Source organism: Doryrhamphus excisus, linkage group LG15 (assembly GCF_037039965.1).
Source record: "Doryrhamphus excisus strain RoL-2023G ecotype Guam linkage group LG15, RoL_Dexc_Guam_v1.1, whole genome shotgun sequence".
Lineage (NCBI taxonomy): Eukaryota > Metazoa > Chordata > Actinopteri > Syngnathiformes > Syngnathidae > Doryrhamphus > Doryrhamphus excisus.
The window spans coordinates 2,267,704-2,287,063 of NC_136371.1; the positions used below are offsets into that span (position 1 = coordinate 2,267,704).

A 19,360-nucleotide genomic window follows, 5' to 3' on the forward strand; every position below is an offset into this window, starting at 1 on the left:
TTTATTATTGAAAACAAGTTAATGAGATCAATTAAATCAACACAGTGTAAATATTTAATGGGCCCTGGGCCTCTCTGCACTGAAAAAAAAGGTTAAGAACCCCTGCTGTATAGTACATCATGGCAGATGATATCATTCATGTATCAAATGTAGAAGCCATGTTGATTTGTGTAATCAAATCTGACAACAAGAAACTCAAATGCAATAAAAATTACAATATTGACTGTCATTTTTTGTGCGTTATCGCATATTTATCATTGAAGAACAACTTTAACTTCACAAATTACCCAAAAGAAAGTCAATCTAGTGATGACAGAAGTATTTTTAAACACCACCTGTTTGTCCCAGGCAGCCTCCAGAAGGTCCCTTGGGCGGCTGAATACCATACAACAGTTTTAACTGGATCACTTAAAGGGGAACTGCACTTTTTGCCCATCAGTCACAATCCTTATGTAAACAAGTCAATATGAGCTAGCTAATAATGGACGTCACGGGATGATAAAGCCCTCACACAAAAAAAGAAAAAACACAAAAATCTATTTACATAACGGACTTCTATATTAACCAAGCTACAGTGATAAGACTAAAAACTATATTTATCTGACGGATTAACACGACGCCTTACAAGCCGCTCATGGCAGACGGAAGAGTGGATACTGAGCTCTCAATTACACTACAAAGACTCGTGCTGGAAGACACAGCCATCCCAAGGAGAGCGGACATTGTAAGTGTTGTGGCTGTATCTATGGTAATGGTAATGGTAATGGTAATGATAATGGTAATGGTAATGGTTTTATTTCATTTGAACATGCATCAGATTACAATTGAATGCATCACATAATCAGTTCACAGTTCCGCATGTCCAAAAGGAGTAGGAAGAAGCAAAGCTTATTAATTCCTACCCCTCCATCTGGCACTTTTACAATCAGTAACTGTTACATTTGTTCACTTCCTGCTTTCCATAATACAGTTTAAGGTTTGTTTGGTTTTTTTTAATAATCTATGCTGCTGTTGTTGATGGACGTTAGCTATATGGGCGATGTGAAATTAATGCGCCTAGGAATCATCCAACTATGGCAAAATACTGTAAGTATTACATGTTATCATAAGTGTATTTGTTAATGGATAAACACAACATGTATATAAAACAATCTTTTTAAACAGCTTTGTAGTCAAAATAGGTACATGCTTTTTTAGCTCGCTCATACAAAGACATTTTCTCTTGTTAAAATGTATAGAAAAGCATAGGAAGGACTGTGAATGATGGGCAAAAATGTTTTTTTAAAGTGCACTTCCCCTTTAAATCTTCTCTCTTTTGCATTTGCCAAGCATGAATCAAGAATCAATGCACTGCTTGTGGCTTTTTCAAAAGTCTGGGCGACACTGCCCCCATGTGGCTACAGTCGGTATCGCCATGAGGTCAACATGGTTAAAAGGGTCATGCCAATGTTCACCACTTAAGGGTGCTGTCCCTCTTCGGCGTTCAACCAGAAAATGTCAAACATCACCACCAGCTAGCATGTTACAAATTGTGTGTGTTTTTTAAAAACAAACAAACATTGTAATCTATTTAAGGAAGACATCTTAACCAGCGCGTTATTAAATTGGACTTTTAATTTTGGTTTTCCTTAGTTGTCATGTTGTTTCCTGTTTCATGCTCTTATTTTGGTTTCCTGTTTGCCGTGATGTACAGTTGCTTTGTGGTTGCATGCAGCTCATGCAGCAACGTCACACAATTATTGCATAATATTGCATATTTTCAGTCAGAGCTGAGTTGGTTGCCGCGCCGGGCATGTCATCTCTCGCACACCGATATCATTTGCAGCTAAAAATCCATCCCAATATGATCAGTGTCAGTAGTACACCCTGGACTGGTGGCCAGCCAATCACAGGGCACATATAGACAAACAACCATTCACACTCACATTCATATCTATAGACAAGTTCGAGTCACGTGGAGGTGCCCAAGCAGAGATTTGAAACCGGGCCTTCTCAATCTCCTGATTGTGTGGCCAACATGTTAACCACTCAGCAAGCAGAACTTGGGGGAGGGCCGAAAGCTTATCTGGCTTACAGCCACGCCTATATAAGGAAGTATGCTCCTCTGTGACATCACAAAGGGGCGGTTTTACCACACCTTCTGAAACCGAGCGTTTTGAGCCATCCCAAACTTCTTTCAGGGCTCACTTCCAAATGTGCAAACCTCATTATCTAATACTTAGGCTTTATTTAACACAAGAATACAATATTTTAACTATATTTATTGGTCAGAAAAGTGAAAAAAGCATAATAAGTCCCCTTTAATAACTTGTCAGTAAACTTGCCAAACATGGTCCTATGTATTCATCTGCCATGACTTCTTTGTGTTAATATGTAACAGGACACCCAGTGTTGGACATACAGACCAGTGGGCCTTACACCCCGCCATTGCTGCCACGTTGCTTTTCGGGTTTGTTACACCTCACATGTCACCACCCCATCGCCCCTCGTTACACCAGCAAGCAAGCTAGCAATGACACATTCAGGAGACACGGCAGGGCTGCATGAAGGAGATTGATTGACAATGATCTACTGCCAGTCAGGATGTAGAGAAGAGTGGGGAGAGAATCAACTTCCCACAAGGCAATTCTTCTTAAAGGGACGCTGTATAAAAATCTGCAAAACATTTCACCAGCGCAAAGTAAACCACAAATAGAGTGAGCGTAATTTTCCAGTACAAAATGACCCGCGATGTTATTCTACATTTTCAGTCATAAGTCACTATAGTTCACAAATGTGTACTTATAATGTATTGTAATGGCTGAGTGGTTAGCATTTTGGCCACACAGTCAGGAGATTGGGAAGACCTGGGTTTGATTCTCCGCTTGGGCATCTCTGTGTGGGTTTCGTCGTAGGTCCAAAAGCATGCATGTTGGGTTAATTGGCGACTCCAAATTGAGTGTGAATGGTATGTCTGGGATAGGCTCCAGCATACCAGCAACCCTAGTGAAGATAAGCGGCATAGAAAATGAATGGTTTGATGGTATTTTTTAAACAAAGTTTAAAGTTAAAGGAAAACAAAACATTTACTATGCTTGTAAACTGTCAGGGACCTCCACTCAGGGGTTCATCTCAATACAACGCTTTCACTATCCAAATGTCACAGAAACACACACTCAAATCATCTCAGGACATTATAAGTTTGGACTGAAGGACCGCAGGCCTTCTCCACAATGACAGGCATCTTCTCAACACCAAAATAGCACTGTGACAGAGCGACAGGTGGTGGGCAGGGTTTTGGCCATGTACATGTGATAATAAATAACAAGTACATGTGTTTGTGTGTGTGTGCGTGGGTGAGTGTGTGTGTGTGGCCGCCATGATAGCAAGTCACATACTGTGGAAACAGCCTTTATGCACACTGATTATATACGACCAACACAATGCATCAAAAACTTGTGGCAAATTGATTGTTAGGGACTGGATCTGATCATTCAGGTCAGATAACCAAAGAGCTTATGTACAGTATGAGGGCCATCCAGCCATGTTGGCCTGTTATCATTTTTGTTGATCGTGTAAAGAAAATTCCACTTGATGGGTTTAAGTTTTCTCATGCCTGCATTTAATCTAATAATTTTTTCAGTCCACCTTTACTCTCTGTGAGATGCTGCAGCCTTACACATGAACAGTACAGAATCCAAAGGCTGTATTGTTTATTTTTGGATGCCACTGACACCACCTTATCTTCTCAAATATACATGTAAATAAAAATAAAAATAAAAATAAAAATAAAAATAAAAATAAAAATAAAAATAAAAATAAAAATAAAAATAAAAATAAACTGCTCTATGGATATAATAGTATTAAAAAAAAAAAAATTTGAAGAACACATGAACAGTACAGATTCCAAAGGCTGTATTGTTTATTTTTGGATGCCACTGACACCACCTTATCTTCTCAAATATACATGTAAATAAAAATAAAAATAAAAATAAAAATAAAAATAAAAATAAAAATAAAAATACAAATACAAATACAAATAAAAATAAAAATAAAAATAAAAATAAAAATAAAAATAAAAATAAAAATAAAAATAAAAATAAAAATAAAAAACTGCTCTATGGATATAATAGTATTAAAAAAAAAACATTTGCAAGAACACATGAACAGTACAGATTCCAAAGGCTGTATTGTTTATTTTTGGATGCCACTGACACCACCTTATCTTCTCAAATATACATGTAAATAAAAATAAAAATAAAAATAAAAATAAAAATAAAAATAAAAATAAAAATAAAAATAAAAATAAAAATAAAAATAAAAATAAAAATAAAAATAAAAATGCTCTTTTGATATAATAGTATTAAAAAAGAAAAAAACCTTTGCAAGTCAATCATGACTACAAAACAATTCTAAATACATACAGATTTTTTAAAGTGGCTAAATCTTTTAGGACTGCTCTTCTTTTCAGATAGTAAATAATAAAAAACAAATAAATATACAGCCCTACAAAAACAAACACATGCTTCCTGTTTTTTATCTACATCAGTGGTGTCACGTGTAGGGTAGACAGCGTCTTCCTGCTCTAAATGAAAAGGATGTTAAACTTTATCACGTTTTCATCATCATGCGTGTCTTCCGAGTGCGAGTGCGTGTGTGTGTGTGTATATATTTAAAACAATGCTGTGGTTGTTCACTATGTGCGTCAACGGAATCCCGGAGTGCGTCGTTGTAAAGCCATTCTCCAGAAGACTCCCTGTGATTGGTTACAGCTACGACGTCCCCCGCCCACCGCCCTGCCTTGTATGGAAAGCTGTCTCTGACGTCATGGATACTCCCGAGCCTGCTATAAAGAAGTGTAAGAGCCACCAAAGGGACTACCCTTTAGATGAGAGATACAGATGATGAGAGAGTGCTGCTGAAGAGCGACCTGTTTCTAGCCTTTCTACACAGGTACGAGACGCTTTTGTTTATTTGTTTTCCATGTACATTTTATTAAGTACACTTGCAGGAAGTGCTTCACGTACAGTCTGGTCTGTAGAATATACAGTAAACATGGCTAGATCTAGATATTACATTTCTACATGTAATGTTAGTTTGTGTCTTTATGATTTATTTTAATTTAAACGAACTAAATGTCTATTTTATAATGAATTAAATAACTGATGTTAAAGAAAGTGACATCTAAAATAGCATAATAATGAATTTAAGGCTACTGGATGGATTATCAGAAGGGCAAAGTCGTGCATTAACCCTGAGACCTCAATATGCCCACATCTCTCCGGTAGCCTTTGATTTACAATGTGACGACTGCTTCATGGTGCCATCACTAAAAATACAACTTTTTTTAATACGCATGCCACAAACAGGACCCGGTTTTTTATCATATGCTGGGTGTGGCATCAACATGTTGTACAGTTGCACTCAAAATGGGCAATTAAATGTGATCAGTTGAAAACTAAAAATTCTATTTCGAATTTACAATGAAGTTTTAACATTTTAAGTGTTGATTCATTGTTGCTTTATTATTATTATTTTTCTTTTGCTGTGATTTTCCTTTCAGTTTTGTAGCCATGACCTGCATACACCCCCAGCACGAATCTCGGCCCTACAATAACAACCTTGTCAGCTCGGAGCCTCAAAGCCCAGACTTGATCTCAAGGCTGGACCACCTCTCTGCCCCGTCCCTGCCAAGCATCAGCTCCATGGCGGCCGCTCAATCAAGCACCTTTGACAGCTACTCGTGCCAGTTTACCGCAACGCCGGCTCATCTCACTCCAGGCCAGGAGAGCCCATTCAAGCTGGACGACCTCCAGGTTTACGGTTGTTACCCCGGTGCGTTCAAGTTCACTTACCCAGACGAGGCCCTCTCCCCTTGTGGGTCTGATTATTTTGGCAGCTCAGCATCAGTTTCGACTCCTTCAACCCCCAATTTGCAAAGTCATCCTGCCCCCGCCTGGAACCTATCCTGTGGGGCGTATTCACCCGGTGCAGGGTACTGGGCAGCTGAGGACATCGCAGTACCACATGTGCCATCTTTCATCACATTTGGTTCGGGGACTGTGGAGGAGTTGTCTCCTTTGGGGCAACCCCACCTGCAAGAGCATGATGCTTTCACTGACGCAGCGTCGCTCACATTTCCCAACCTAGCCACAGACGCATGCGGCCATGATGCCGCCGATCACCTGGACGGGAGTTTGCCACTGAAATTAAAAAGCCTACGAGGGAATGAGGGCTGTTGCGCCGTTTGCGGGGACAGTGCCTCCTGCCAGCACTATGGGGTTCGTACCTGTGAGGGATGCAAAGGCTTTTTCAAGGTAATCACACTTTTTTACTCAAAGTATCTGCACAAGGCATTTGTCACAATCATACTCATTATTATTTTCATTGACTAGCGGACAGTACAGAAGAATTCCAAGTATGTTTGCCTGGCCAATAAGAACTGTCCTGTGGACAAGAGGAGGAGGAATCGCTGCCAGTTTTGTCGCTTCCAGAAGTGTCTCGCTGTAGGGATGGTGAAGGAAGGTGTGTTCGAAAAATTTGAGACAAAAATCTCAATGTTAAATATGATCCGATGATCCGATACAAGAGCTGTTCATTTCCAGCAATAATGTAACAATCTGTGTAAATTACATACTATGTACTGTTTTTGTAGTTTGTATAAGTGTACATCTATACTTCATACAGAGCTTACCCCCCCTCCTGTATTTACAGTTGTGAGGAAAGACAGTCTCAAAGGTCGAAGAGGTCGCCTGCCCTCCAAGCCTAAAGTTGTTGCCCACACGGTGTCGCCAGTGAGCATGATCGCATCTCTTGTGAGAGCTCACATCGACTCAAATCCCAATGATGGACAAGTGGATTATTCCGAGGTAACAACACTATTATTACCTTCAGGAGTGATTCCACTCAAAGGAGCATCCATTTGAACACCGTCTTGTCTTGTGATTCTAGTATGATGAAATAGACGTCTGTGCCAATCAGAAAGAGGACGCCAGTGATGTCAAACAGGTCTACGACTTGCTCATGGCCTCTTTGGAGGTCATCAGAAAGTGGGCAAAGTGTATCCCGGGTTTCTCTGAGTTCTCCTCAAAAGATCAAGAACTGCTTTTGGAGTCTGCGTTTGTTGAACTCTTCATCCTGCGTCTCGCATATCGGTGAGTTGGACTTCCTCTGAAATCTGCATCTCCAAACAATGCAAAGTTTGGAGACATTTTGTTGCATGGACACAAATTAAAGTGAGTGTTGTCGTTTCCCCAGGTCAAACCCTGAAACGAACAAGCTAGTATTCTGTAATGGTAAAGTCCTTCACAAGACCCAGTGTGTCAAAGGATTTGGAGACTGGATTGACTCCATCATGGAGTTTTCTCAAAATCTCCATCGCATGAAGCTGGATGTCTCCTCCTTCTCCTGCCTCACAGCGTTGGTCATTATTACGGGTAAGAACCTCTAATCCACTGACACCCACCGCTAAAATCAGAGGAGTGGGGGGGGGGGGGGGGGTGGAGACAGTTTTTACGAGGTCTCTGGTTCCACTGCTGGGTACAGTGCAAGATGGTTATGCAACTCAAGGACTGACAGAACAGGTGTTGGACAAACTGTAACACAACCTTGTTGTAGCACAACAAAAGAAACATTAGTGGTTTACTTTTTAAAACCTTTGTGGATGGTTACCACACACCAAAAGGGTTGTATTGTTTTGTTTTGTTTTTTTGCTAAGCAACCATTGATCAGAATCAACCTAGAAGTTGATACGTTGGGATCATGGGTGGGCTGGAGCCAATTCCAGTTGACTGAAAGACATCCTGGAATCAATCACAGGGCATTGTTTATATATAAAATTAATATACAATTATCTTCTTCTTAGACCGACATGGTCTCCAGGAGCCAAAGCGAGTGGAAGACTTGCAGAATCAGCTCATCACCAGCCTGAAAGACCATGTGTCGGGCTGCCCCTTCTCGCGTCCAAACTATTTGTCCAGATTGCTTGGGAAGCTGCCCGAGTTGAGGACACTGTGCACTCAAGGCCTCCAACGCATCTTCTACCTTAAATTAGAAGATCTGGTCCCACCGCCTCCAATTGTGGAGAAAATATTCATGGACTCACTTCCGTTTTGAGTGCCATGGTGTGAGACAGCACATGGATCTGGAGTCAAAGAGGGCTATTTCGTCATCCAGTCCAGTACTGTACATGTGGGAGAATAAAGCAACGAACGGACCAAAGTCGTGACTGTTTACATACGAGGTGCCATGAATGGTATCAGCTGTGATGGAGGGAAGATGGATGCATTGTCCAAACTCTCACAAACTAAAATGTGCTGTCTTTTCACAGTTTACTATTGTTGTTTTGGGACAATTACACATAAACATGCCCAAGAATTATTGTGTTTTTACTTAATAATAATGTCATAGAACCACTGGCTGTTGTTTGATTTCCTTTCCTTTCCTTAAATCATGGGTATTTTTAATGGGTGTGTGGTCTCCACCAAAATAATCAGTACCGTTCATGTATAATGAATAGCTTTGGAGCAGCTACCATACTGTGTGTCTTATACACTGGCTTGTTAAGTTTGTGTTACCGCAGAATTGTATTTTTACTTACGCTATTTTCTCTGCACTTGAGCTTGGAATAAAATATTATGTTTCATAACCATGTATCGGTTGCTTTTATTTGACATATTTAAAGCTATTTCCAACTTCTGTGGTGTTTGACCGCATTAAGCAAGTAGCAATACAAGCATTGTTGTGGGCCAAATAATCGATTGCGCATAGAAAATGTGTGGATGTATAATATACAGTGGAGTAGACGTGCACTGTATACTGAGAATTGCAACTATAAGGTTTGGGCACCCCTGGTAATTTTCAGGATTTTCCTTTATAAATCATAAATGTCTGTTAAATATATCATATAGCAGACAAGCACAGTGATAGATGAGAAGTGAAATGAAGTTTATAGGATTTACAGGAAGTGTACAATAATGAAGAGTAGAGCCATGGTGGCCTCAAAACAACTGTCAAATAACCCGAGAGCAAATATTGTTCAACATCATGGTTTAGGGAAGGGGTCAGCAACCCAAAATGTTGATAGAGCCATATGAAGGCAACACATGCTGTATGTATCTATATTAGCTATATTAGCATACTATCAAAATGACTAAGCAGCTGTCCTCTTCTCTTTTGACACGCAACCAACATAGTTATCCTTGTGTTAACTTATTATTTATATTATTTATTTATATTTATACTTAGTATAGGCGACCTGACTTCAACAGAAAAGGAAAATGTGACTTGTTGCTTTCAACCAACTTTATTTAAACATTCCAGCCCCGAGGACGTTAACACCGGAGGAACTTCCTGGTTCAAAGGTCATGCAAGTCCGCGCTACATAATAGCTGTCCGATATAAATGCCTGTAACACTCGTAACAAAACACAATAAAATCCCTAAGTGTCATTCCAAATATATACTGACGAAAATCAGAAATCACTTTATAAAAACAGCCAATTTGTTACTAAATATGTGACTATGACAAGATTGTGTTCTTACCTGTTTAATGTGATTTCTGTTTTCGGACATGACTGGTCAGCTTCTCAACATCGGGCATGGAAGATGAATGCAATGAATGCAAATCATTCGGTCCAAGAAACTTTAAATCCTCTGTTCTCCTCAGTTATTTTTCTCTTTTTCCCTTTGGGATCCATGGCCAAAACTACCTGGCATCCCGCCCTGCTAATAGAAACGTGTGTCGCAGGCTATGACGTAAATCTTCTTTGACAGAAATGTTGAAATGTAATATTTACTCTACACATTTTTACAGCATTGTAAAACTTTAAGAATGTTTGTGTCATGTTTGTCCTCCTATAGAAACCATATTAAAACAAAAAAATATATTTCTCTTTTTTCAATTTTCAAACATTTTTCAAAAAGCTCCAGGTCGCCACTGGGGCGGCGCTAAAGAGCTGACCCCCGCCTTAAACACTGCTCAAATTCTACTAAGGCATTCATGCAGAGGAACAAGTACAACGTTCTGGAATGGCCAACTCATTCCCCAGACCTAAATATTATTGGAAAAATCTGTGGTGTGATTTAAAGTGGGCTGTTTAAACCTGACTCAACTGGAGTCACTCGGTATCAAGTGACCCTCGATACCTTGACATCATCCTCTTTGCAGTTCCCCGCTGTCATGCAGGGGCGTGTGCATGACAAGATGAAAGTTCCGCTGCAAATCAGAGCTTTAAGAGCCACGTATCTTTATTCCGTGCAGCTCATACAAGGAATTCCTGTATTAGAATTCCAATCATCTTAACAGAGGGTTCCAAGTACATGCTCCTGTGCAGGGCTCTGCAGGGCATCCATCCATTTTTTTTTTATGCCATTTATCCTGTTCTCAATCACAAGTCAAGTGTTCTGTTCACACCCGCCTTGAGCTTCAACTGTATTGTAACATGCATGATTGTGTAGCAGGTTATCAGTTACAGTGCTAAAAATTCTTGTAGCTTCCTTACACTTGGCTTGTCATGATTCTGTTCTGTTCCAAGGTCATTTCAGACACTCGGTAGACATATTATTACATCTCAAAGTGCTTTAAAATTTGAATTATCCCAAGCAGCAGGAGCTGATCTCGTCCCTGTCTTGAGTTTCATATGCCGGTGTTGTATGGCAAGAAAATAAGTCCAAGAACTTGATAACCTTGCAAATGTTAGACTTCTGCAAGACGATCAAATGGATAACAGTGAGTCTAAGGTATTTTTCTATCATTTATGATGTAAACCTAACACATGCCTGAAACTTGTTTGCGGAGCACCGAGGAGTCTGTGAGAGCATGATGACTTTCATCAAGGTCACAGCTTGGCGAGTCTTACAATGTGACAAATGAATAACATTTTGAGACTCCACTGTGACGCAACACAGACGGGTATACCAAGTAACTGACTACTCGGTATGAGAGTGGATGCATAAAAATGACCACTCAGTTCATAAGTAGATCTAGTCATGCTATTTTGTATTGCTGGTGGGCAGGGTTGGAATTATATATTTGGCATTAGACGGGGAAATATTGGTGGTTTAGCCACATCACATTTGTTGTGACAGATACCATTTTACTGTATATGATGCCCTATTTATGTACAGCATCACTCAATTTTGATTTAAATGAAAAAAGTGTATTGGTCTGTTATATAGTTGTGATGTGTTGCCATGACATACAGCCATGATTCTTCCTGTGTGTACGGAAAGAAACAAAGCCAACAAGGAGGTTCAGTTTCACTTGCAGAAGAGAAGGCAATGACGGTATTGCACGTAGTCTCTCTTCTGAGGGGTCGTATCTCATCGTGACACAGCAGCCCACAGTCTGTCTGAGCACTTCCAATAATAGCTGCAACAAAAATAGATGGTCATCACATGAAATCAATAATGTCAATTAGATGTGACAAAGGGGGCTGCCTGCTCCCACAGAGAGATTATCTTGGCATTTATCACTCTAATTCCCAATTTTTATTTTTTAGATTTCCAGAACAGAAAGCAAGGTAAATTATGCTGGCAAATATTGCAGTTTATTTAACAGAAGCTGCTTCAGCAATGCATGAAATATACATGAAATAAAATTGTCCATTTCATATTTTTAATAATATTTATGCGGTCAGACAGGTAGTATTTTTTATTTTTCCATGCCTACTGCCACCAAACACTTGACGGCGTGCTGCCATCTAGTGGCTATTTAACGACATAGCATAATTTGTTAAATAAAAGGCTGCTAAAAAAAAATCAGGAAATTGACCCAACATTCATTCATTCATTCATTCGTACACCCTGGACTGGTCGCCAGCCAATCACAGGGCACATGTAGTCAAACAACCATGCACACTCACATTCATACCTATGGATGGATGGTGATGGATACAGGCTGCACGGCGGTCGAGTGGTTAGAGCTCACAGCTATGAGACCCGAGTTCTGGGTGGAGTTTGCATGTTCTCCCCGTGCATGTGTGGGTTTTCTTCGGGTACTCCGGTTTCCTCCCACATTCCAAAAACGTGCTAGGTTAATTAATTGGTGACTCCAAATTGTCCATAGGTATGAATGTGAGTGTGAATGGTTGTTTGTTTATATGTGCCCTGTGATTGGCTGGCCACCAGTCCAGGGTGTACCCCGCCCTCTCGCCCGAAGACAGCTGGGATAGGCTCCCCGCGACCCTCGTGTGAAGTGAAGTGAGACCTGGATTCTGTTGTGAGTGAACAATAGCAATTGAAGAGCGAAGAGGAGCGTTCTGTATCTAAATCTAATCTAATAATTACAGTAACTTGCAATGTAAAAAGCGTCTAAATGACTTGCAGTTTTTCATCATTCGCTGGTGGTGAGCGAGGACCTACTGTTATAGCGCTGGAATATCTTTTCCAGCTAACATGAAATAGAAAGAAAATCACTGCTTTTTGTTATTTGTTTCCTCTGTGAGCCGTCACTGTGCTTTCACTGTTAACATGTTAACAGATTGCACCTCATCCATCTGGTCCCTGTGACCGAGAGAATCCATCTGTTGATGGCACATTGTCCACTCACGCTGCAGCATAGGTGGATGGATGCTGTGAATGTCTCCTGAAACTGCTGAACTAATTTAGCCTTTGTATTGACTGAATGTGTCCAACTATTATCAGTACGTTGAAGTCGTTAGCACGGACAATGCCGACATAGAGCATCTCCCATTAAAAAAAATGGATCTTAAATATTTGCCTCTGAATGAAGAATTGGCGATATGCTACCACATATCGGAGTGGGCGGGGCATAAACAGCAATCAGGAGTGGTTTATTACACACAAACATGAACACTGTGTGTAATAACATGAGAGAATGAGTTAATACGAGCTAGCTAACAATGCACGTCATTGGGACACAGCTACCTCGACGTTACTTAGAAGCCCTAACAAAAAACGGCAACAGCGTGGAGCACCGTGGGCGTGCCCAGAAGAAGGCCGTGGGTGGAATAAATTAAAACAGACCATTCAGGCGGGAAGCACAAATCTAAGGAAATACAGCTGGAATAGGTGTAGATTCTGGAAGATCTAGAAAGTTTTCTGTGCTGGTTATTGTGTCTAGCTGCTCTATCGGAGTCGGTAACTCAACTCAGGAACCATGACACTTGCTGAAAATGTGAATCAGTTCTGAAAAAGGCGGAGCCTCAGTCCACCAGGCAAACGGTATAGCTTAGCTTACGATATAGCTTACAATAGAAGTTCCAGTGGCTACTAAAGCTGTTCAAGATGTACACGGACTATACTAAAGTATATCCACTTTGGTACAATACTGTGTACTCTGGCAAGCTTTCCCTGGGGTTTGCGTTCTTTAGTTTAATGATGAATCAGCATCTCCTGTTGGCATGACACCATGACTACGGAGATACACATGAGCCCCGCATGCATATTTGCCGTCTGTTTCCACATCAAGCAAAGCTGGATGCTCTCTGGAGGCCAGTCGCTAAAAGCACCGATGTAACTTTAATGGCGCCAGACTCACTGCTGCTCTACGCTGTTTCTCCACGGAGAGCGGAAGAAAAAGGGACTGTGTCTGGAAAATGTTCATCACTTGTATGTGCATTAAATGGGAATGGGATTCATCATTAAATGGGAATAAAACAAATGTTGGAATATCAAATTGTATAACGTCATACATGCTTGAATGTCGTTGTTTTCACAGATTTGCTTGTTGTGTTTATGTGACTGTCATATAGGGTTATATGGACAGATTTGTTGTGGATGATTGTCAATATACATATAATTGGGGGGGGGGGGGTACCACCTGTCATACTTCCAGTAAAGAAAGGTGATCAAAGAAAATGAATTAGCTCCTATCAGTTCCTACAGCGCCACCCATTATCCCATTATCAACTGACATTCTTCGACTGACCGATAGAGGGCGCCAGAGTGCAGTCCTGCTTTAGTTATAGTTATCGCCTTCTTATACAGACCGTGTGGTCTTATGAAATGGCCTTTTTAGATTAACCCCAATGTTGACTGGTAAGTGTGTTCAGACTGTGTTTCATTGAAAAAAAATACAGTTTCAGTTTAAAGACACCCCCCCCCACACAAACAAACAAAAAAAAGTTTCTTTGTCACCTGTCATACTTACAGTAAAAAAAGATGATAAAAGAAAACGAATTAGCAAGTTCCTACCGCGCCACCCATTATCAACAGACATTCTTAGACTGGTCGATAGAGGGCGCCAGAGTGCAGCCCTGCTTTAGTTATAGTTATCTCCTTATTATACAGACCGTGTGGTTTTATGAAATGTCATTTTTAGATTAACCGCAATGTTGACTGGGAAGTGTGTTCAGATTGTGAACACAGTTTTTTCACAAAAAATAATTGTTTCAGTTTAGAGACACCCCCCTCCCACATACACACACACACACACACACACAAACACACGACACTCGTCCTCCTCCTCTCTCCTGTCCCTCCCCTCTCCGAACAGAACCGAGCGATTCCGCAAATATACGAGCTGCGTCCGAGCAAGCAGCCATAATTGGGATTATTCAGGAATAATTCGCTCAATCGAGTTGACTTGCCTTGGTGTTCTTTTTCCCTCTCCTCCCTCGGTGTTCGTGATTTCGACGTCGTTATCGGCGATGTGAATCTATTCATTTTGCCTGTTTTGATGGTGTCATGGACGAGGCGTCTTTTTTTATGTACGCTGGACTGTAAAAGCATCGCCGGAAAGGAAAACAAAGGCTGCATTTGAATCGTTGCGAGGAAATGCATGGGCCTTTTTCCTCACGGAAAGATGGAGAAAAAGACGTATGGAGGCGCTTGTCTGTGTGGACTGATTGTTCCGGTGCCAGTATCCCAAATACACGTCAAGACCATTCATTTAGGGGCCGCACGGTCGTTTTTACCCCCCTCTCTCCGCCGTCTGTGGGTGGGTTTTTATAAGCATTGAAAATCTGACATCATTTGGATAAATGAACAGAAGAAGATAGTTTTCATTTGTCCTTCTGGAGAGCCACCTTCGACGTGATGCAGCGCAGACTCTTTGCACGACCGATGCTCAAATGAAACAGTGGATATCTCTCTCTCTTTTTTTTTTTTTTTAATTTAAATCTTTTCGTCGCCATTCACCTTTTTAAATGTGGCTCACTATCTTCATCCCGGATTGTGTGATCAGCTGTTGTATCGTCTGGAGGTGTTGTGTTGATCATATGTTCCGATACCCTTTTGGATGGATTAATGCATAACAGGTGTTGTTGAATGCCGAGCGCACAACATGAGGCTTTATTATGTGCTCTTGTCTCCGTGCAAGCAACGGTGAGACAAAGCGACTCCTTTTTTTTTTTTTTTTCTTGCACAAATGAGAGGATGCAAGGTATGTGTATCTCTATGCACAAACACACACACACATAAACACGCATAGATTATGACACCTGTTTGTGTTTTTTTTTTTTTTTTTTAAGCCCATCCCGGCCCAGCTGACATGGCAGAATCCTCTAAAAAAATATTAGTCAAGGTGGCAAAGGGCTTGTATGATATATGTGATGAATATGAGCTTATTGCTTTCTGCATGGCCTACATTGACAAGGCCCACCCAGACTAGCACAGCACAGAGTGTTTTACACCAGCCGTAATGCATTCATGAAAAATCATCTTTTGCAGAGGCCCCCCCTGCCATATTAATTACAATCATTTAGCACGTTTGCATTTTGAGACATCTAGCGTTCCTTTTTTCCCCCCGACATACAAAACGCACCATTTTCATTTGCAACATCTCAGTTTGTTGGACATGCCCAGTCTCTGCTTCTGCTTCTGCTCCACTGCCCCCCCCCCCTCGCTCTTCTTGTACACCCCCATGCATTCACTCAAACACCCACACTTGCACAAAGTATGCGAGCTGTTGTATCTTAGCAACGGGATAGGTAATTACTGAGAGAGCCAAGGAGCTGGCATGCTCTCGAGCTGCTGATCTGATCCCAGCCTTATAGAGAAAACAGGAAGGCGCAGATTTTTAACGGCGTTTGACGTTAACGGCGGTTCAAGTGTAGTGTCGCCGTTGCTGCGCATCAAGCAGGCACATCCGCCCCTTCATGAAATCTGTGTCTGTGTTCACAGGTGGCGGAGGTCGTGGACAAAGAGGAAAGATGAGTCTGATGTGTAGAAAAGGCCTCCTCTTGTAAAAAGCGAGCCGAGGCGAGGCGAGCAGACGACGGCTGTAAGAGGATCAGTAGAGCTTATAGACGGCCACCCCCCCACTCCCCCGAGCAGGCACGCCCGTGTGAGGCTGAGAGAATGGCCAACCAGAGCTTTGCCATCGACGGCCCGGGTAGTTTACTGGCCGTGCTAGCCTCGCAGAGCGGCCTGGCCCGAGGAGGCAGCAGCAGCGATAGCGGCGCCGGCGGAGGAATCTCAGCCACAGATGTGTCGGCGTATTTTAAGTTAGTCTTCTTGGGGTTGATCATCTGTGTCAGCTTGGTGGGAAACCTCTTGGTCTCCATGCTGGTGCTACGAGACCGGACACTTCACAAGGCCCCGTATTTCTTCCTGCTGGATCTGTGCCTGGCCGATGCGGTGCGCTCGGCCGCTTGCTTCCCCTTCGTGCTGGTGTCGGTGCACAACAGCTCGGCGTGGACCTACAGCGCCTTGAGCTGCAAAGTTGTGGCGTTCATGGCCGTGCTTTTTTGTTTTCATGCTGCCTTCATGCTCTTTTGCGTGGCTGTCACGCGCTACCTTGCCATCGCGCACCACAGGTTCTACGCCAAGCGCATGACCATCTGGACCTGCGCCGCTATCATTTGCATGGTGTGGACTTTGGCGGTCGCAATGGCGTTCCCGCCCGTCTTCGACGTGGGGACGTACAAGTTCATCCGCGATGAGGATCAGTGCATTTTTGAACACCGCTACCTGAAGACCAACGACACCCTGGGCTTCATGCTCATGTTGGCCGTGGTGGTCCTGGCCACGCACGGCTTCTACGCCAAATTGCTGCTCTTCGAGTACAGGCACCGCAAAATGAAACCAGTCCAGCTCGTGCCGGCTATCAGCCAGAACTGGACCTTCCACGGTCCGGGCGCCACGGGCCAAGCCGCGGCTAATTGGATCGCAGGGTTCGGCCGAGGCCCGATGCCGCCGACTCTGTTGGGAATCAGACAGAACCTACACAATCAACACCGGCGGCTCCTGGGCATGGATGAGGTGAGATCTGAGAGGAGGTTGGGCCGCATGTTCTACACCATCACGCTGCTCTTCCTGGTCCTGTGGGCTCCCTACATCATGGCGTGCTTCTGGAGGGTATTTGTTAAGTCGTGCAGCATCCCTCACAAGTACCTCTCCATCACGGTATGGATGAGCTTCGCTCAGGCGGGAGTCAACCCCATTTTTTGTCTCCTGCTCAACGAGGATCTGAGAAAAGTGCTGCGAGCTCACCTGCCCACCTACTGGAGGACTAAACAACATCTGCCCCAGGATGAGGCCTACTGCATCATGTGAGAATCTTCACCGGGAGAATGTCATTCAGAAATGAGAAGAAGAATATAGTTTGTGTCTTTTGTTGTTTTGCACAACAAAATACAAAATTTTTTGCCAACAAGCGCAGGCACGGTGCCATTAAAAAAAAAAAAAAAAAGAATGTCGATATTTGTCTGTCAGAGGTTTGGACGGGGCGCCACATCACCCCTCCCAACTCTAGAATGCTTTGTATTTATGATGATGGATTCAGAGGTCACCTCACCCCTGAAAAGTGAGACGGATGCCATTTTTAATATCATGTTGCCTTATTTTTCGAGGGACACAATTCAGTCTCTTGTGTCACTCCAGGCACAAAAAAAAACAAAAAACTGAGCATTAAAAAATGGCTGCAGATGCTAAATCAAATATTCCGATCAGGACGTTACAGACTTGAAACACATCATAAGGAACTCAAAGAGTCTGAAAGGATGGAGCGAGCGCCTCGGACTCCTTTTCATGTCGTTCAGACGAGACCACCGAATATTGAATGGGCACTGATTTCTTTGGATACATTTCAATAGCAGTGATGAACCCACAAAAGCCCCGAATATTAATTATGTTTTTTTTTTGGACTTCATTTAGGCTGCATTTGAGTTCTTTGTATCATAAAAAAATGCCTGTTTTTCCTTTATTTGTAAACGATTCATGGTAAGCAGATGACACTATTTTGAAATATGACTTGATTTCATATTGTATGGACTGTACGGGAACTTATATTCCTGTTTATGTGTTTTTTTTATATTGCATTTGTGAGTAGGTGTGCAAGGGGAAGCCTGCACTGAAGTTGCTATGTCGGTGCTGCTGCCATGTCATCACTACACCTTGACCATGTTTGTATGACAACAACGCCGATGCGGTCATCATACCAGTCGTGTCATGGGAGCGAGCGTGAATAAAGGAGGGCTAAAATGATGCGAAATAAAATAGCCTTGCATTATCTCATATTCCACAAGCCATCAAATGGACTTGATTGATTCCTAAGTATAAAAGAAAAAGCTAAATATAAGTGGATAATACAAATAGAGGGATTAGAAAACGCTACAAACACACCATATTGAAGTAGTTAATGGTTATGTATATTGTATTTCTAACAAATAATCAAATAGACACTTATTTGCAGATCAATGATGATGATGACGGGGAATGTTTTTAAAGTAATGTGCTCTCAAGAGTTTAAAAAATAAGTGATTCCCATTGAGGAGGAATTTTGAATGTCCACTCATGTGTTCCCTCCCAACGTCAACCATTTGAGTGTATGGATGGATCACACTATTTTTTTTTTCCTCCAAGCTGGAACACCAGCTGCATTGAGTCATCTCTCCAAATTAAGATTTGTGCAATGCAGTACATTAGGCATAGATAAATAATGTGCAGTCAATCTTGAATGTGGACAGTTGCACTGCAATAGCATGTATGCCACTGCATTTCAAGGGTGGTTGGGGAAGGGGGAAAGGGACGGGGAAGGGGGGTTGGGTGTCGGAGCCAACTTGTACAGATGTTGATATGGAAGTCCAATTGAAAAGTGAACTGAGGTCTGTGATTTTGACATCTGGCATTGCTTTTGCGAGATGATATTCTGTAACTGTACAGTTCAGCTGAAGTGGCTCTTTTGCCCACTCATCAATAAAGACTCTACTTTTGATGCATTCCGAGTTATGTGGTGCCTGGGAGGCGAGACGGCTGTGCCACTGCAGGGGATATTTCACTCCAAATAGACACATTAAAAAAAAAAATATGCTATGAGGTGAGTTTGTATCTTCGCCATTCTGAGGGACGTAACATTACAGATTTTGATGATGTTAATCAGGAAAGCAGGAATGATTGTCCTCATCATTGACAACTGGGGTCATAAACTACAAAATCCATTCTTTTCTATGCCGCTTATGCTCATTAGGGTTGTGGGT

At 42.0% G+C, this 19,360-nt stretch overlaps 2 protein-coding genes across 2 annotated transcripts; both read left to right on the top strand.

The window, feature by feature from the left end:
* The first annotated feature begins 4,372 nt into the window (after window positions 1–4,372).
* LOC131104348 (putative nuclear hormone receptor HR38) lies at window positions 4,373–8,601 on the top strand. Its single transcript, XM_058051417.2, has 7 exons — window positions 4,373–4,932; window positions 5,543–6,296; window positions 6,375–6,504; window positions 6,694–6,848; window positions 6,931–7,133; window positions 7,237–7,415; window positions 7,844–8,601. The coding sequence occupies exons 1-7, from the start codon at window positions 4,868–4,870 to the stop codon at window positions 8,092–8,094; spliced, it is 1,737 nt and encodes a 578-aa protein (XP_057907400.2). The 5' UTR covers window positions 4,373–4,867; the 3' UTR covers window positions 8,095–8,601.
* Window positions 8,602–16,199: 7,598 nt separating this feature from the next.
* Window positions 16,200–19,102, top strand: gpr173 (G protein-coupled receptor 173). Its single transcript, XM_078796813.1, has one exon. It carries the CDS (start codon window positions 16,242–16,244, stop codon window positions 17,436–17,438), a length of 1,197 nt encoding a protein of 398 aa, XP_078652939.1. The 5' UTR covers window positions 16,200–16,241; the 3' UTR covers window positions 17,439–19,102.
* Window positions 19,103–19,360: the final 258 nt, after the last annotated feature.

Coding starts and splice junctions, on each gene's coding strand:
- LOC131104348 (XM_058051417.2), top strand. CDS start 4,868: ATGAGAGATACAGATGATGAGAGAGTGCTGCTGAAGAGCGACCTGTTT. Junction 6,849..6,930: donor GACAAGTGGATTATTCCGAG/GTAACAACACTA, acceptor TTGTGATTCTAG/TATGATGAAATAGACGTCTG. Junction 7,134..7,236: donor ATCCTGCGTCTCGCATATCG/GTGAGTTGGACT, acceptor TCGTTTCCCCAG/GTCAAACCCTGAAACGAACA.
- gpr173 (XM_078796813.1), top strand. CDS start 16,242: ATGGCCAACCAGAGCTTTGCCATCGACGGCCCGGGTAGTTTACTGGCC.